A 15,350-nucleotide genomic window follows, 5' to 3' on the forward strand; every position below is an offset into this window, starting at 1 on the left:
AGCCACTGAGAGCTGGGGTTTCATCAGTTACTGCGGCAGAACCTCCCTCACCCTGATTAACACGTGTGCTGTGAGCCACACGGGGGGGGTGGGGGGAACCAGGCTTTCCCGGCGTCACAGCCATGACGGCTTCCTGTGGAAGCCACAGGAGACCACAACCCTAGTTCCAGCCCTCAAAGTGGAGAAACCTCAGAAAAACCACGTGCCTCCTTGGGGCTTCAGTTCCCCTTTTATTTCATGTTCATCTTACAAAACCAGGAATTTTATATCGTTCAACCTACGGGGGGAAGACAGACACTGGCTGTTAATCCACGAGAGGGGGATATTTGTACTCACTGCCAGCCCTGCCTGGCTCTTGGCTTCCCCATCTGTGCCTGCGGCAGCTCTGGGTCCCCTGTGGCTTCTTGGGCGGGGCTGGGGAGAGCAGTCGAGGAGCCACTGGCCCAGGGACTTTAAGAGAAGCCCCCTGTCAACGGACCCCAGCTTCAGAGACCAGGAAGGGGAGAACTCACTCATGGTCCACAGCTTCAGCCTCATCCACAGGAGACAGTCTGGGGCCCGGAGCGCCTCCCTCCCACCCGGGAGGCCATCTACCCAGAGTTGGAAGCTGCACCGAGAACCAAACTCAGGGCACTGGATCCCCTCGGCCCAGTACAGGATGTCAGACGTGTCTTTCCCCAGGCAAGGGAACAGGCTGCCGCCAGAGCACCTCCTGGGCACTGAGGGCATCAGCAGGGCGGACCCAGCACATGTGGGAAATCTGGTGCTGCAGACGGCACTGAGCTTTATTTACAAACAGGTCACCTCATCCTCTTTCACCCGCGCCCCCCAACCCTGGAGTCCCCACCTCTGTCTCCAGGAAGGAGAAGGGCCTGAGCCCATCCACCTACCCAACCCAAGAGGGTGGGGACTACGTTCACCTCCAGCTGAAGCCAGGCAGGGCTCCCCTCTGGTGGGTGCCCTGCCAGAGGAGAGGGGATAGGGGGGATGGCAGGGGCTCTGTCCTCCTCCGGGTGGCCAGTCCTCAGGGCTTCGGCCAGGGCGCAGGAGGCTGGAGTTGTGACCGGAATGGGGTGGAGGGTGGGACTCGTGTTGGCTGGGCCTGGATGGTGAACAGGGAGGGGTCAGAGGGGACCACTGTGGAAGTCACCCCCAATTCCCACATCATCCTTCCTGGGGAGGGTGGGGTAGTTGGCAAGGAGAAGAGCCTGGAAGGGTGCTGTGGGCTGGGCTCCTGCAGAGAGAAGCTTCCAGGCTCTGCACTCCCTGCCCCAATCCATCCCACCCCTCTAGGGACTCTGCAGACCCCAGGCCTACTCCTAGGCATCTGTCCCTCCTGGGGTACCCTGGACCATACCAGGCGGGCAGCTGACAGCTTCCGGTGCTGGGCCTCGGAGGAGACGCAGGACCAAAGGTCCAGGCTCTTGGGGGCTGAGCTTTTCTCGGGCTTCGGAGGGAGAATGTCCCAGCCCATCAGGCAGTGCTGTGGAGAGCAAGGATTAAGGCACCTGGTCTGTGGCAGGGCTCTCCTCTGATGGGGCGCACCCCAGGGAGGGGGCTGTGCCTCTCCCCTGGGACTGCCTGTATCCTGGGTTACCCCAGGCGTCCCTTTCCTTACCCTGCTGACCCAGGCCCTGGGCCCCTGGCCTGAGACGGGAGGAGGGAAGGCCGTGGATACTGACAGAGCACTTCCTGTATGCTGGGCTCTGCCCCACGCCTGATGGGGACTGATTCCCTGAACTACCCACCCCCTGCCCCCGGTCTGAGGACTCATATGTTCATTTTACAGGCGAGCAGGCTAACTTTCTTCGGCATCCTTTCTCCTCTCCTCAGTCTCAGCTCCCCTAGCCTCAACTGGCAGAGGAGGGATCTCCACTGACCCCCACCCTTACCCAGGGGACATAAAGAATGTTTCTAAGAGAGGCTCGATGGAAACACTAAGGACCTGGGTTCGAATCCCAGCTCTTCCACCTGCGGACCGGAGGCCAGTGCCCTCCCTCCGCCTTGTCTCATCTGGACAGCGGGATGCTTATCCTGGAAGCCACATCATGGGTGGGGAACAGGCAACAAGCATAATACAGGTGATGGAAATGGCCCAGCCTGAACTCCAGGGATCTGGACACCTACCCTCCTTGTGCCCAGCCTCTCTGTGGGGCCCTGGGACAGTCTGTGGCCCTCTCTGGGCCTCAAGATCCACCAGGGAACCTGGGCCCCGCGCTCAGCTCCACCCAGGCCCCACTCGGCTGCTCACCCGGGGCAGGGCCAACGTGTCAGAAGCATCGAAGCTCTTCCGTCGGTGGACGCGGTGCCGGTGCGGAGGGTCCAGGACAGACAGCGGGATGCTCACCCTGGGGGCAGGGGCAGTGGACAGAGAAGGCGTTGCTTTGGGCGCCTCCGGGCCGCTCTGGGACCCCAGCCCCGGACCCGGCCTTCCCTCCCTCAAGACCGGCGGGCCTCAGGCTGGGCTCCTCTCCTCGGTCCCTGCCGCCTCCATGGCTGCCCCCGGGTGTCCTACCTGCTCTGGCCACTCACCTGACCTGCGCGGGCTCCACCAGGGTCTCGGGGCCCCGCTGGTCCCGAGGTGTCCTGCACAGGCGGCAGGGGGAGCCAGGATCCGAAGGCACCAGAAACAGGCGCCGGTTGACGCGGTAACAGTACACGCCTGCGGGGCCGTGAGAAGCGGCAGCTCCCTTCAGCCGGGAGCCCGGATCCCTGGACCCCCTTCCTACCCCAACCACACGGGCCCGCCGACGCCACCCCCCCGCCGGCAGCCGCACGCACAGGCGCACACAGGTGTACACGTACGGAACACTAACACGCACCTGAGCTCACGTGACAAAACATGGGGGACACACACCCGCACGCGCGCGCACACACCCATCAATGTGACATGTGCAAACCCAAAGCACGGCTCTGTACGGTCACGTTCACGGACACACGTGCGCGTGCCTAAACTGGCAAGCACACACGGTGTGCACGCACACACGTGTTCACACGAACAGCCCTTCCTTACGCGTGAGGCACGCACGTGAATGCACCACGTGCTGCAGACACAAACCCAAAGCAGAGACTCAGGACTCTGTGACTGAGCCAGCACCTCCCCCCCCCACCCCACCCCCGGAGCGCCGACTGGAGGAAGTGGGGGGCACACGGGAAAGGAGGCAGCTGGCGAGAGGTAAGGTGACAAATGGCCGGCCCTGATCTCCACAAGTCCAGGCCTCAGTGCACCCTCACCACCCCCCCAGGGCCTGCCCCACCCTGTCCAGACCCAAGGCCTCCCTCCCCGAGTCCCCGCCACCCCAGCTGCCTCCCTAGGCCCCCGAGACCTCGGCCAGGCTGCCGAGAATTTACACTCACATTCGTGGTCTTGGTCCACCCTGCTGCTCTCCCGGAGGCTGAGGGACCGGGGTCTGTGAAGTGACAGGGGTGAGCGGGCCAGGCGACGGGGTCCCTGAGCCGCCCTGCCCACCCCCTCGGCCAGCCCTGCTCACTCGGGGCCACTGTGAATACACTCCTCCTTGTTGGCTTCCCGGAAATCCTGCAGCTTCGAGAAGAAGGCCTCGGGCTTGCTGGTGATGGGCGAGGTGTTGTCCAGAGACCCTGGAGTGGGCAAAGCACCAGGGAGCTGCTGTGTGGCCACTGGCCGAGCCTTAAGGGGTGCTCAGCACAGCACCCCAGTCTACCTGCTTTGCCCCCCACTCTGCCTCATGCAGACCTGGAGGGGGCCCTCTCCTCACCGTGACTGCTGGCTTTGTCTGTGCAAGCATCCAGGCAAAAAATATTTACAGAGCCCCTCCTAGGGGCCAGACACTGGTTGTTTTTTTTTTTTTAAGTTTTATTTATTTGTTTGCAAAGAGAGAGAGAGAGCGTGCAGGAGGAGCAGAGAGAGAGAGGGAGAGGGAGAGAATCCCAAGCAAGCCCCACACGGTCAGTGCAGAGCCCGACACGGGGCTCGAACTCACGAACCCTGAGATCACGACCTGAGCCGAAACCAAGAGTTGGATACTTAAAAGACTAAGCCACCCAGGTGCCCCATGCCCTCATGAGCCTCACAGATATGGTGGCAAAAGGGGCACCTGGGTGGCTCAGTCGGTTAAGCGTCCGACTTCAGCTCAGGTCATGATGCCACGGTTCGTGAGTTTGAGCCCCGCGTCGGGCTTTGTGCTGACAGCTCAGAGCCTGAAGCCTGCTTCAGTTTCTGTGTTTCCCTCTCTCTCTCTGCCTGTCCCCTGCTTGTGCTCTGTCTCTCTCTCTCTCTCTCAAAAATAAACATTAAAAAAAAAAAAAACAAAAAAAAAAAACATGGTGGCAAGAAACTAGTCACCAAAGAAACCTGTGACATGAAACCGAATAGTGACGCCCGCCAGGAAGTAGAGCAGGGTCAGGCACGCATGCAACACAGAGCTCACGGATGACAGGACGGTGTCGGCAGGTGTCGGGGACCGAAGCCCAACCAAGAAAAAGCGAGGGAGGGAAACGAGACGGCGAGTCTAGATAGCCCTTTTGAGGAGTTCTGTTATAAAGAAAAGCAGAGATGGGAATGCAAGCTGGTGCAGCCACTCTGGAAAACAGCATGGAGGTTCCTCAAAAAACTAAAAAGAGAACTACCCTACGACCCAGCCATTGCACTACTAGGCATTTATCCAAGGGATACAGGGGTGCTGTTTCGAAGGGACACATGCACCCCCACGTTTATAGCAGCACTATCGACAATAGCCAAAGTATGGAAAGAGCCCAAATGTCCATCGATGGATGAACAGATAAAGAAGATGTGGTATATATGTCTGTGTGTGTGTGTGTGTATGTGTGTGTATATATATATATGTATATATGTGTGTGTGTGTGTGTGTGTGTATACACACACACACACACACACACACACACACACACACACACACACAATGGAGTATTACTCGGCAATCAAAAAGAATGAAATCTTGCATTTGCAACTATGTGGATGGAACTGGAGCTATTATGCTAAGTGAAATTAGTCAGAGAAAGACAAAAATCATATGACTTCACTCATATGAGGACTTTTGAGAGACAAAACAGATGAACATAAGGGAAGGGAAACAAAAATAATATAAAAACAGGGAGGGGGACAGACTCTTAAATATGGAGAACAAACAGAGGGTTAAGGGGAAGGGTTGTGGGAGGGGGGATGGGCTAAATGGGTTAAGGGGCACTAAGGAATCTACTCCTGAAATCATTGTTGCACCATATCCTAACAAATTCGGGTATAAATTTTAAAAAATAAAAAATAAAATTAAGAAAAAAACCAAAAAACAAAAAACAAAAGAAAGAAAGAAAGAAAGAAAGAAAGAAAGAAAGAAAGAAAGAAAAAGAAATTAAGAAAAGCAGAGAAAATGGGCAGTGACCAGAAGCAAACATAAGATAAAGAGAGAAATGTTTCGGGGCACCTGGGTGGCTCAGTCGGTTGGGTGTCCAACTTCAGCTCAGGTCATGATCTCATAGTCTGTGAGTTCGAGCCCCGCGTTGGGCTCTGTGCTGACAGCTCAGAGCCTGGAGCCTGTTTCAGATTCTGTGTCTCCCTCTCTCTGCCCCTTCCCCCCTCATGCTCTCTCTCTGTCTCTCAAAAATGAATAAACATTAAAAAAAAAAAAAAAAAGAGAAACGTTTCAGCGGGATAGAAAATAGCACATTGCAGCTTTACCCCTGAGCAGAGGGAAGACTTCACTAAGTGGCTCAGCCCTCATGGCTCGGCCTTGTCATCCGTCAACGGGGACAACAGCAGCACCCAGCTGATAGGGTCACCGTGAAAAGCAAAGGAGAGAATAGGAGTAAAGCCAAGAGAAGAACAACGCACATAATGAGCACCAGGTAAAACCACCACTCATCACTCCTCTGGGCTGTTCATATGCTGCTGGGACCGAGTGAGGAGGAGAGAATCACAGGAAGCAAATCCTGTGGGAGGCTGGAGGGGATGGGGCAGAGCGTACAAACGCGGGGACAGTCCTTAGACGGGAGCGCTCGCTCACCCTCGGAAAAGAGAGCGAGCACAGGAACAGGGCAGGCGGGAGGCGGATGCCTCCATTTTCCACAAATGGCAAGCAAGGCAGTGAGCTGACAGGCTGGGAAATCCTTGGGGTGGGGCCTGAGTCTCCACCACCCCTGGTCCCAGCAACCCCATGGAGCACCTGCCTTCAGGAAGTCACTCAACCTCTCCGTGCCTCAGTTTCCTCCTTTGCAAAACGAGGATCCAAACAGCACCCACCTCTTAAGGCCATTCACTCTCTCATTCAACAAGTGCTGTCTAAGGGCCTGCCGTGTGTCCCACACCTAAGCTGCGGCTTGGGAAATACAGCAAGAAGACAGCTATGGCCCTGCTCAAATTCGTTCTAGCATTCTAGTGGAGAACTCAGACAAGACCCAAGGAAACAAGGGGTGCCTGGCTGGCTCCGTTGGAAGAAAGTGATCTCGGGGTTGGGAGTTCAAGCCCCACACTGGATGTAGAGATTACTTAAATAAATAAAAACTTCACGAAAAAAAAAAAAGAACAGGAAACAAGACGATTCCTGAGAACAAACGATACGAAGAACATACAAATGATTAATGCCACAGGCAATGACGCAGGCGGCAGTGGCCCTACGACAGTATGCTCGCAAGAAAGGCCTAGACTTTAAGCTGGGCCCTCAGGGATGAAAAGGAACCACAGGGTGTGAACCTGGGGAAGCGCACGCCAGGCAGTAGGAATAGCAAGCGCAAAGGCCCTGAGGTGACCAGGAGTACGGCAGGTTCAAGGACCACCAAGGAGACCAGAGAAGCTGGAGCAAAGAGCCAGAAAGTGGATAGTCAGAGGTCACGTCAACAGAGCTAAGTGAGGCTAGGTCATACCCCCTAAGTCTAAATGAGGACTTTGGATTTTCTTCTAACTGCTAAGTATTCTGATCCCCATGTTTAAAAATTCATTCTGGCTGTCATGTCAAAAATGGATAGGAACAGGGTGGACGAAGCCAAAGGGAGAGCAGCTGGGCCACTGAGGTTGCTGGGGGTGGGGGCAGAGGGGGACGGGCAGTAAAAGGTAAAGAGTGAAACGCATACAGAGTTTTGCAAGGGCCTAGCAGCAATAAATACTAAAGAATATGGCAGCTCTGACTCATTCATTCATTCAGTCCCGACAGGGGCTCAGGCAGGTATCTGGAAGCGGCCATACCTGCGATCCAGTCGTAGCCCAAGTATGGTCTGAGGCGCCAGCTCCTGTCAGGCACTGAAGACTCATCACCGAAGGTCACTCTTGGCTGAGGAGGGAGACAAAGAGGGGCAAAGACTAGGCCTGCAGGCCCAGCCCGAAGGAGGTCCCACCTTGGGGGAAGGAAACGAGCTGTGTCTTAACTTATACCCTGACATGGGCCCCGGGGCTCAGCCACGGACTCGGGAGCTGGAGGATAAGAACTGGCCCCCAAGCTCCCCTTATGTGGGACTCTGACCAAGCCTCGGAGCCTTGGTCTTCCCATCTGTATAACAGGCTCACCACCTTCTTCCCAAAGTGCTGAGAAACTACCACCACCACTTTTCGAGCACTTAGGGTGAGCTGGACATGACTCGAGGAATCTTCTGGAAGCCTCTCACCCCGTAAGGGAGGCTGCCCATGACTGCATTTGTCAGACAGGCGAACGGACGTTCAAGGAAGTTCTCTTCTCCCACGTTACCTTGGACGGCCTGCTTTGTTGATCCAGGATGGACCTCTGGGCCTGGGCCTCCTGAGGCCCCGGCCTGTCCGGCTCTCCTGAAAGCTCTGTGCCATCCGGGTCTGAGATGGCCAGTAAGGGCGCCGAGCAGGGCCTCAGCGAACCCAGGGACGGCCGGCGTCGGTATGCGGCAGGTGGGAGAGACATCACTCCAGAGCTGGCCCCGCCAGCCCAGGACATATCACAGGGGCCACCCTGGTGGGCACCCTGAAGGCTGGAGGCTCTCCGGGCCACCGAGGACGTCTCCTGGGACGATGGAGTCTGGGAGTCACAGCTGCTGCTGGAGTCCCGGGTTGACTGGAACAGAGAGGCCAGGTCACCAGGCAGCGGCCCGGTCACACGCCCAGCTGGCCTGCACTAGGCACGAGGGCCTGGGTCCTCCTTCCTGCTGCGGCCTCTGCACGTCCCACCCAGTCCCTTCCTCGCTGGGCCTCAGTTTCCCCTTCGCCACCAAACTGGGCACGGTGCACTGGAGGTCTGGATTCTGGCCTGGTCGGGCAGCCCCCTCCACACCCCCCGGGAGTTCTCAAGGCGGGTGCTCACCCCTGAGGCTGCCTTGGCCACCGATCGCCGCACAGCATCTTGCCCGACCCACAGCTGCCTCAGGAGCACCAGACTGAGCTGCCGCAGCTGCACCGAGTCCTCGGTCTCCACCATCCCAGGCGTTACCATGACGCTTCCTCCTGGGCTGCGGAGCCCCCTCCGGGCCAGGAACCAGGCCCAGCTCTTCTACCTGAAGCCAGAAGCAGGACACTGGGCTGCCAGTGGAGCCGGAGGCCTGGGTTCGAATCCCCGCTCTGGAACTCCCTAACTGTGTAGCCCCAACCAAGTGACTTAATCTCCCTGTGCCTCAGTTTCCTCATCTGCCAAACAGAGATGATGACAGTATCTAACGCGTAAGGTTACTGTAGAGATTGTTTTTTTTTTTTTTAAGCTTATTTTTTTTTAAATTTTTTTTTTTTAGCGTTTATTTATTTTTGAGACAGAGAGAGACAGAGCATGAACGGGGGAGGGCCAGAGAGAGGGAGACACAGAATCTGAAACAGGCTCCAGGCTCTGAGCTGTCAGCACAGAGCCCGACGCGGGGCTCGAACTCACGGACCGCGAGATCATGACCTGAGCCGAAGTCGGCAGCCCAACCGACCAAGCCACCCAGGCGCCCCAAGTTTACTTATTTTTTGAGAGAGGGAGAGCAGAGAGAGCAGGAGAGAGAGAATCCCAGGCAGCCTCCACACCATCAGCGCGGGGCCCGACGTGGGGCTTGAGCCCCAAACTGTGAGATTACGACCTGAGCCGAAACCAAGAGTTGGCCACTTAACCGACTGAGCTACCCAGGCGCCCTATTTTTATTTTATTTTATTTTATTTTATTTTATTTTATTTTATTTTAAGTTTATTTATTTTTGAGAGAGACTGTGTGTTACTGCAGGGATTAAATGAGATAATGCATGTTAAACCTTACTATGGTACCTGGTACAGAGTGAGCATCCCACAAACGTCTCTTATTACTAAACTGGCCAGAGTGTGTTCGCTTACACGCCAAAAGAGAACAATCCCCTTTAACAATAAAATTTGGATAATATGTAGAAATATGTAGATATTAGGATAATATGTAGAAAACAATCAGGGCAAGTCTACAAATGTAAAGTATTGTAACTTGGGAATCCAACACAAATCAGGCTCCTGAACGGGCTCTTCCCTCTATCCTGCCCACCCTTCCATTTTAGAAATGAAGAAACAAAAGTTCAGAGAAGTTAACCAACTTGCCTCACGTCACACAGCTAGTGACAAGGCCAGGATGTGAACCCAAATCTGGCTACAGGGTCCATGGTCACTCCAGCCTCTCCCTTGTGCAGAGAGGTGCTTGGGAAGCCTTCTCCTCTCCTCATTCTTTACCTCCCCCCCCCCCCCCCCCCCCAGGGATCCAGGCTCAGGAACACAGAGATGCTTCTGGAAGGGATTTCTGCAGACTAGGGGAAGGCGCTGCCTAATCCTCTCAGGGCTCCAGGCCCAGGCTCCACCCAGAAACTCAATGTCCCGGAATGCGCACCCTCCCGGTTTTAACACTGGGTCGGGCCAGACCCTACGCGCAGAAACCCGGCCCGACCTCAACCCTCCCTCCCACCCACACTTCTGGATCGCCGTCACCAGGAGCCCCCTTCTCAGGGCCAGGCTGCAGGGGCTGAGGTCGAAAAAACAGACTACACCGGACACGCCCCCACACACGCGTCCGCAGTACAGACGATTCTTGCTCCGGCCGCGCTCTGGGAAGCTAACAGCGGCGCAAATGCAACGGGAAGGCGACGTTCACAAGACAAACAGGGGCAGCAAAACTGCCGGACGCTCCCAGGAAAAGAGGCTCAGCCTCCCCCTTCCTTCCCATCGCGGTCCCCGGATCCTCCGCGGGGGCGCACGTGGGGCCTCCCGCCGAGTCCTCCCGCCGAGTCCTGCCGCCTCACGGCGGCCCCACAGATTCCGCGCTCACCTCCTGGAAACCTGGAAACCCGCAAGCCTGACGCCGCTTTCGCAGCCCGTAGTCCCGCCCTTCTCGCCCCACGCGACGCTGCCGCTGGGGGCGGGGCCAGATCCGGCCGTCCTGATTGGCCAGATTGCAGGAGGAGTCGGACGCTCCTGCGAACGTTACTCGGCGTTCCGAAGCGGCAGTTTCAACATTGGGGCGGGACTAACAGAGGGACTCAATAGCTGATTGGTCAATTTCCAAGGTCGTGTACTTGACGTCGACTATCGGTCTGGAGCGGGCTCCCGGAGGGCGAGCCCCGATTGGTCAGGATGGGGCGACCGAACTCGCGGGGGTTTGGCTGGGGCAGTTTCGAAGTCTGGACCCGGCGCTGCTCCCGCTAAGCAGAATTCTGCTGAGGGATGCCAGGCGGGGCTGGGGTAGGCGGTGGCTGGAGACCCATTCTTCCATACTTTCTTTCCGGTATTTATCGTGCCTACTTTGTGCTAAGAGGCCCTGTACTAGGCATTGGGGGGGCAGAGAAGAATGAAGAGGGGTCCTTGCCTGGAGGAAAGGGAGTAAATTAGCACGAATACAGATACCTATAATGTATGCGGAGTGCTATGTTCCAGGTATTTTCCATAGGCCAGTGCATGCCAGCCCCATTTTACAGCGAAAACAAAAACGAGGCCATAAAAGATGAAGTGACTTGCTCAGAGCATTTTTAAACTAATCAGCTTGATTCAGCAAAGTAACAGAGAGAAAGGAAGAAAGGATAGGAGGGAGGAAGGAAGGGGAAAAAAGGAAAGGAGAAAGAGAAAGGGAGAGAGGGATCATTTTGGGGTGATGGACATGTTCTAAAATTGGATTGTGGTGAAGGCTGAACGACTTTGTAAACTTGCTTAAATGATTGAATTTTGTGGTATGTAAGTTACACCTCAATAAAGCTGGGTTTTCTTTTAATTGAATTCGTATCCTCTATACAATCCAGTCATTCTACCCCTAAGTATTTATCCAAGAAGAAAAAAAATTGTCCATACAAAGATTTGCATAGGAACGTTCACAGCAGCTGTGTCCAAACATCTGTCAACAGGTAAATGGATAAACAAATTGCGGTATATCCATACAATGGATACTACTCAGCAATAAAAATGAATAAACTATTGGTATGCACAATATGGATGCATCTCAAGACAGTTACACTGCATGGAAAAGAAAGAGTACATACTGTACTTTCCATCTGTATAAAACTTTAGAAAATGTAAACTAATCTGTAGCTCTATAGCGATAGAAAGATAAGTGGTTGCTAGGAGATCGAGTGGAAGGAGGCATGGTAAAGGGGCACGAGGAAACCTTGGTGGTGATGGATACGTTCACTGGGTTGTGATGGTCTCATGGTGCATGTGGTGCATATATATGTCTATAAAGTTATTAAATTGTACACTCTAAATGTGCAGTTCTGTATAAATTATATCTTATTTTTTAAAAAATTTTTTAAATGTTTTATTTATTTTTGAGAGAGAGAGAGAGACAGAGTGTGAGCGGGGAAAGGTCAGAGAGAGAGAGGGAGACACGGAATCTGAAGCAGCTCCAGGCTCCGAGCTGGCAGCACGGAGCCTGACGCGGGGCTCGAACTCACGAACCATGAGATCATGACCTGAGCTGAAGTCGATGCTTAATGCACCGAGCCACCCAGGCGCCCCTAAATTATATCTTTTTAAATGTTTATTTATTTCTTTTGAGAGAGAGAGGAGGAAGGAAGGGGCAGAGAAAGAAGAGAGAAAATCTGAAGCTGCACTGTGCAGAGCCCAACCCAGGGCTTGATCCCATGAACCATGAGATCATACTGGAGCCGAAATCAAGAGTCAGACGCTTAGTAAACTGAGCCACCCAGGCGCCCCTATAAAATTACATCTTGGTAGGAGTGCCTGGCTGGCTCAACTGGTAGAGCATGGAACTTTTGATCTTAGGGTCATGAGTTCAAGCCTCGTGTTGGGCGTAGAGCTTACCTTTAAATAAATAAATAGATACCCGATAAAGCTGTTAAAAGATGTGAAGCAAGTAAAGGAAACAAGAACTTGGCCTCATGGGGCACATTGTGTTTGTAGTAGCTGGAATGGACAGCTGCCACTTTCGTGCCACCATGCCCTCTCAGGAGTGGCCCTGAGGACAAAGACAAAGGCTAATCCTTGCCCCAGTAGACACAGCTGTGTGCTTCACACTTGGTCACCTACACATAAAGAGGGATGTGTGCAGCCTGAGGAACAGACACGCACAATGCCCTGGGTGGTGGCAAATGGCTGGCGGCCTGGAGCCTGGAAGGAAAAGTTTGGAAGATGGGGGGTGGGGGCAGGAGAACTGGGGAAGGGGTAGGAAGATGAACCTGTGAAAACCAATGGGAAGGGCACAACGGATTAAGTCTCTGGGTCTCACGTTTCCAGTCCATCAGAGAATGTCCGATGCAGGGGAGAAGGTTGGTCAACAAACAGCTGGAATGGGGCATCTGGGTGGCTCAGTTGGTTAAGCGCCCAACTCATGATTTCGGCTCAGGTCATGATCTCACGGTTCCTGAGTTCGAGCCCTGCATCAGGCTCTGCGCTGACAGTGCGGAGCCTGGTTCGGGTCCTCTGTCTCCCTCTCTGCGCCTCTCCCGCTCGCACTCTTATCTCTCTCGAAATAAATAAACACTTAAAAAAAAAAAAAAAGTAGCTGGAAAGGCTGATGTGCTGCTAGACGTCAGCAGACCTCCCTCCTCAGCCACCCTAGAGCGGGTACGGGGGGCCCAGGGACAGACAGAGCAGCCATGAGGACAGGGGTCAAAGTGGCCTGGGCTCCTCTCCCAAAGGCTCACGGAGGTCCCTCTGCCACCGAACGCCCGGTCTGCTGAAGCAGGAACAAAGCTGAGCCCTCGATGTACCATCTCCGAGGGACCAGCCAGCCACTGGTAGCAGATCGATGGCTTCAGCCCCCTGATGGAAGGGGGCCATTTATACCTATTGAAATTGATACTATTCTACATACCAGCTCCCCTGACCTGCTTGCGGGGCCCTCCCCCGGACGGCCATGTGAGGGCTTTAGATCACCTGAATGCAGTGACCCGGGACACACATACATGGCCTCACGCCAACGTGCCGGAGTCCAGCTCCCACGGGTCCAGGGGTTCCCGAAGGATGAACGGCGTCGGCGAAAAAGTGAAAATAAAACAAAACTAAAATAAACCACTAAAATAAAAATGGACGCAGACAACAGCAGGGTGTTGAACTGGCCGATTTATCGTAGCAAACACGGCATTATATTTGCTAGTGATTTCCTTGTAGCGTACGTCATCTATGTTTTCTGGCAGTACCCAATTCTAGAATTGTTCCTTAGTGTCATCACCCAATAAGGAATAACATGATTGGTTTGGTTTTTTTTGGTAACGTTCCCTCCTGCCCTTTGCGTATTGATTAATTTCTTTCATTGTTTTTATTATGTATCTATGTTTATCTATAATCTACAAAGTACTTGCTTTGCTGTTTTCATGAAAGGTCATTTATCTCTCAACACCTCAAGTGGAACAGTTACAGGGACATGACCTCTTAGTTGTTTCCCTGAACCATTCGTGGTTTTGAAGAACAAAAGTGTTCACCTGGGTCCGAGGTGCCAGGAGGGGGGCCAGGAGGGCCTTAGAAACCCACGCCTTCTACGTTCTCAGAGAGACAATGCCCCTAGGAACCAATGAACCATTCTGTACTTTAACCGACTAGGTTCAGTCGTCATCTGGAATGCTTCCTGGGGGCCAAGTGGGCCCAGGGGTTAGAGTGACCTGCGTCCATAGATACGCTCCTTAGTTACCGGGGTGGGGCTTTCGGATCCATATATCTCTCCTTCGTTGGCTGCCTTTGCTGGCAAATGCTTGAGGCTATCCTTCCTGTGAGTAGGAGTCCCCATAGGGGATGGCAAGGGCTAAACGTAAGGCCGCACAATTTCTTGCGGAACCTTATTTTCTTCCCTAATGGTTCTTTTCCCAGGGGGCCTGTCGAGGGCAGTTCCCCAACAGACAATACCCCAGGTAGTCTTAAGGCCGAATTACCTAGAAGCGGGAGGACAAGAAGCTTCACTGTGGGCAGGCCGCCCTGCCGTCGCCAATCCGTCCACAGCCCGGGCTCTGCCACTCAGGCTGGGAATAGCTCGTCTTCCAGCACCAAAGGGCTCATTTTTTGGCAAAATGTGGAACAGTGGGCATCCGACTAAAGGGTCCACCGATCTCACCAGGAGCCCCAACACCCAGGTGGCACAGCCTGAAAGGACCGAGCTCAGGAACCATACCTCGTAGCTCTGTTCTCTAAGGAGCTGAGATACGCCACTGTGTCCCCTGCGGCTACAACACACGGGTACACGAAGCAGCGGGTGGAAGTCAAAAAGGCCTCTCCCCTCATCACTCCGATGACCCACTTCTGGAGTTTGTGTTTCCTGTGCCTGGGGGCAGGAAGCTTCTGCCCAGGGACACAGTAGGGTCCCATCAACTGGAAGATGTGACCTGGTCATTGGCCCCCTCCTGCTGGCAGACCAGCGGGCCTGTGGGCTCACCGGAAGAGCCAGGGCTGTGCAGTGGGGCAGGGGGGTGTCGGGAAACCCCTTGGGTGTCTGGCTCTTGGTGTTTCCACACCCACTGCTAACAGTAAGTGGCAACCGCGGCGATCACAGCCCAGCCAGGGCGTGACGACCAAGGGCTGGGATCCCCGGGGATGAAGTCTGGATCACCCCACCAGGAAATAACCAGAGCAGCTGCAGCATGAGGCATAAGGGAGATCTAGGATGGGGGCGGACGAGGGACCAGCTGTAGCAGCAGGGCCTGTAGCCAGGGCCACTGGTCCTCTGAGGCGGAGCCGGTGCTGGCTACCGCCTTGTAGGGCTCTGTTGGGTCAGACCCAGACCCCGCCTCCCAGGAAAGAAGGGAGAGAAGACAGCGCAGCTCTGAGTGAGTTGAGGGGTGGGCTGTCTGGCACAAGCCTTCTGCACCCCTTCAGACCCTCCCGGCCTCCCTTGCGTGTTGCGCTAGCTCTGCCTGGGCTGAGTGATGTGCAGCTTGCACAGCCTGCCCACACCCCACCCCCGGCCCACCCCCGCCCCGCGCCCCTCACCTCCACCACCCGCCGTGGGCCTCAACGCGGGGCCCCGACGTTCGTATGCACGATCCAGAAA

The 15,350-nt window shown here is 54.8% G+C and overlaps 1 protein-coding gene across 2 annotated transcripts; it reads right to left on the reverse strand.

The window, feature by feature from the left end:
• Nucleotides 1-205: 205 nt before the first annotated feature.
• Nucleotides 206-10,294, reverse strand: MIIP (migration and invasion inhibitory protein). 2 transcript variants are annotated; one of them, XM_078452401.1, is made up of 10 exons: nt 10,194-10,294; nt 8,253-8,442; nt 7,671-8,006; nt 7,175-7,259; nt 3,492-3,600; nt 3,358-3,410; nt 2,533-2,662; nt 2,252-2,348; nt 1,358-1,483; nt 206-1,102 (listed from the first exon to the last, which is right to left on the reverse strand). In XM_078452401.1, the coding sequence occupies exons 2-10, from the start codon at nt 8,379-8,381 to the stop codon at nt 1,025-1,027; spliced, it is 1,143 nt and encodes a 380-aa protein (XP_078308527.1). In that variant the 5' UTR covers nt 8,382-8,442; nt 10,194-10,294; the 3' UTR covers nt 206-1,024. The 2 variants fall into 2 exon arrangements, with proteins under 2 accessions (XP_078308527.1, XP_078308528.1); XM_078452402.1 differs by lacking the exon at nt 7,671-8,006.
• Between the last annotated feature and the right edge of the window lie 5,056 nt (nt 10,295-15,350).

Source organism: Panthera onca, chromosome C1 (assembly GCF_046562875.1).
Source record: "Panthera onca isolate mPanOnc1 chromosome C1, mPanOnc1 haplotype 2, whole genome shotgun sequence".
Taxonomy (NCBI): Eukaryota; Metazoa; Chordata; class Mammalia; order Carnivora; family Felidae; genus Panthera; species Panthera onca.

Excerpts from the sequence above, each read along its gene's own strand:
- MIIP (XM_078452401.1), bottom strand. The coding sequence starts at position 8,381 with ATGGTAACGCCTGGGATGGTGGAGACCGAGGACTCGGTGCAGCTGCGG. Across the intron at positions 8,007-8,252 it reads TGGCCAAGGCAGCCTCAGGG|TCAACCCGGGACTCCAGCAG; the intron begins GTGAGCACCCGC and ends TCTCTGTTCCAG. Across the intron at positions 3,411-3,491 it reads TGTATTCACAGTGGCCCCGA|ACCCCGGTCCCTCAGCCTCC; the intron begins GTGAGCAGGGCT and ends GTCACTTCACAG.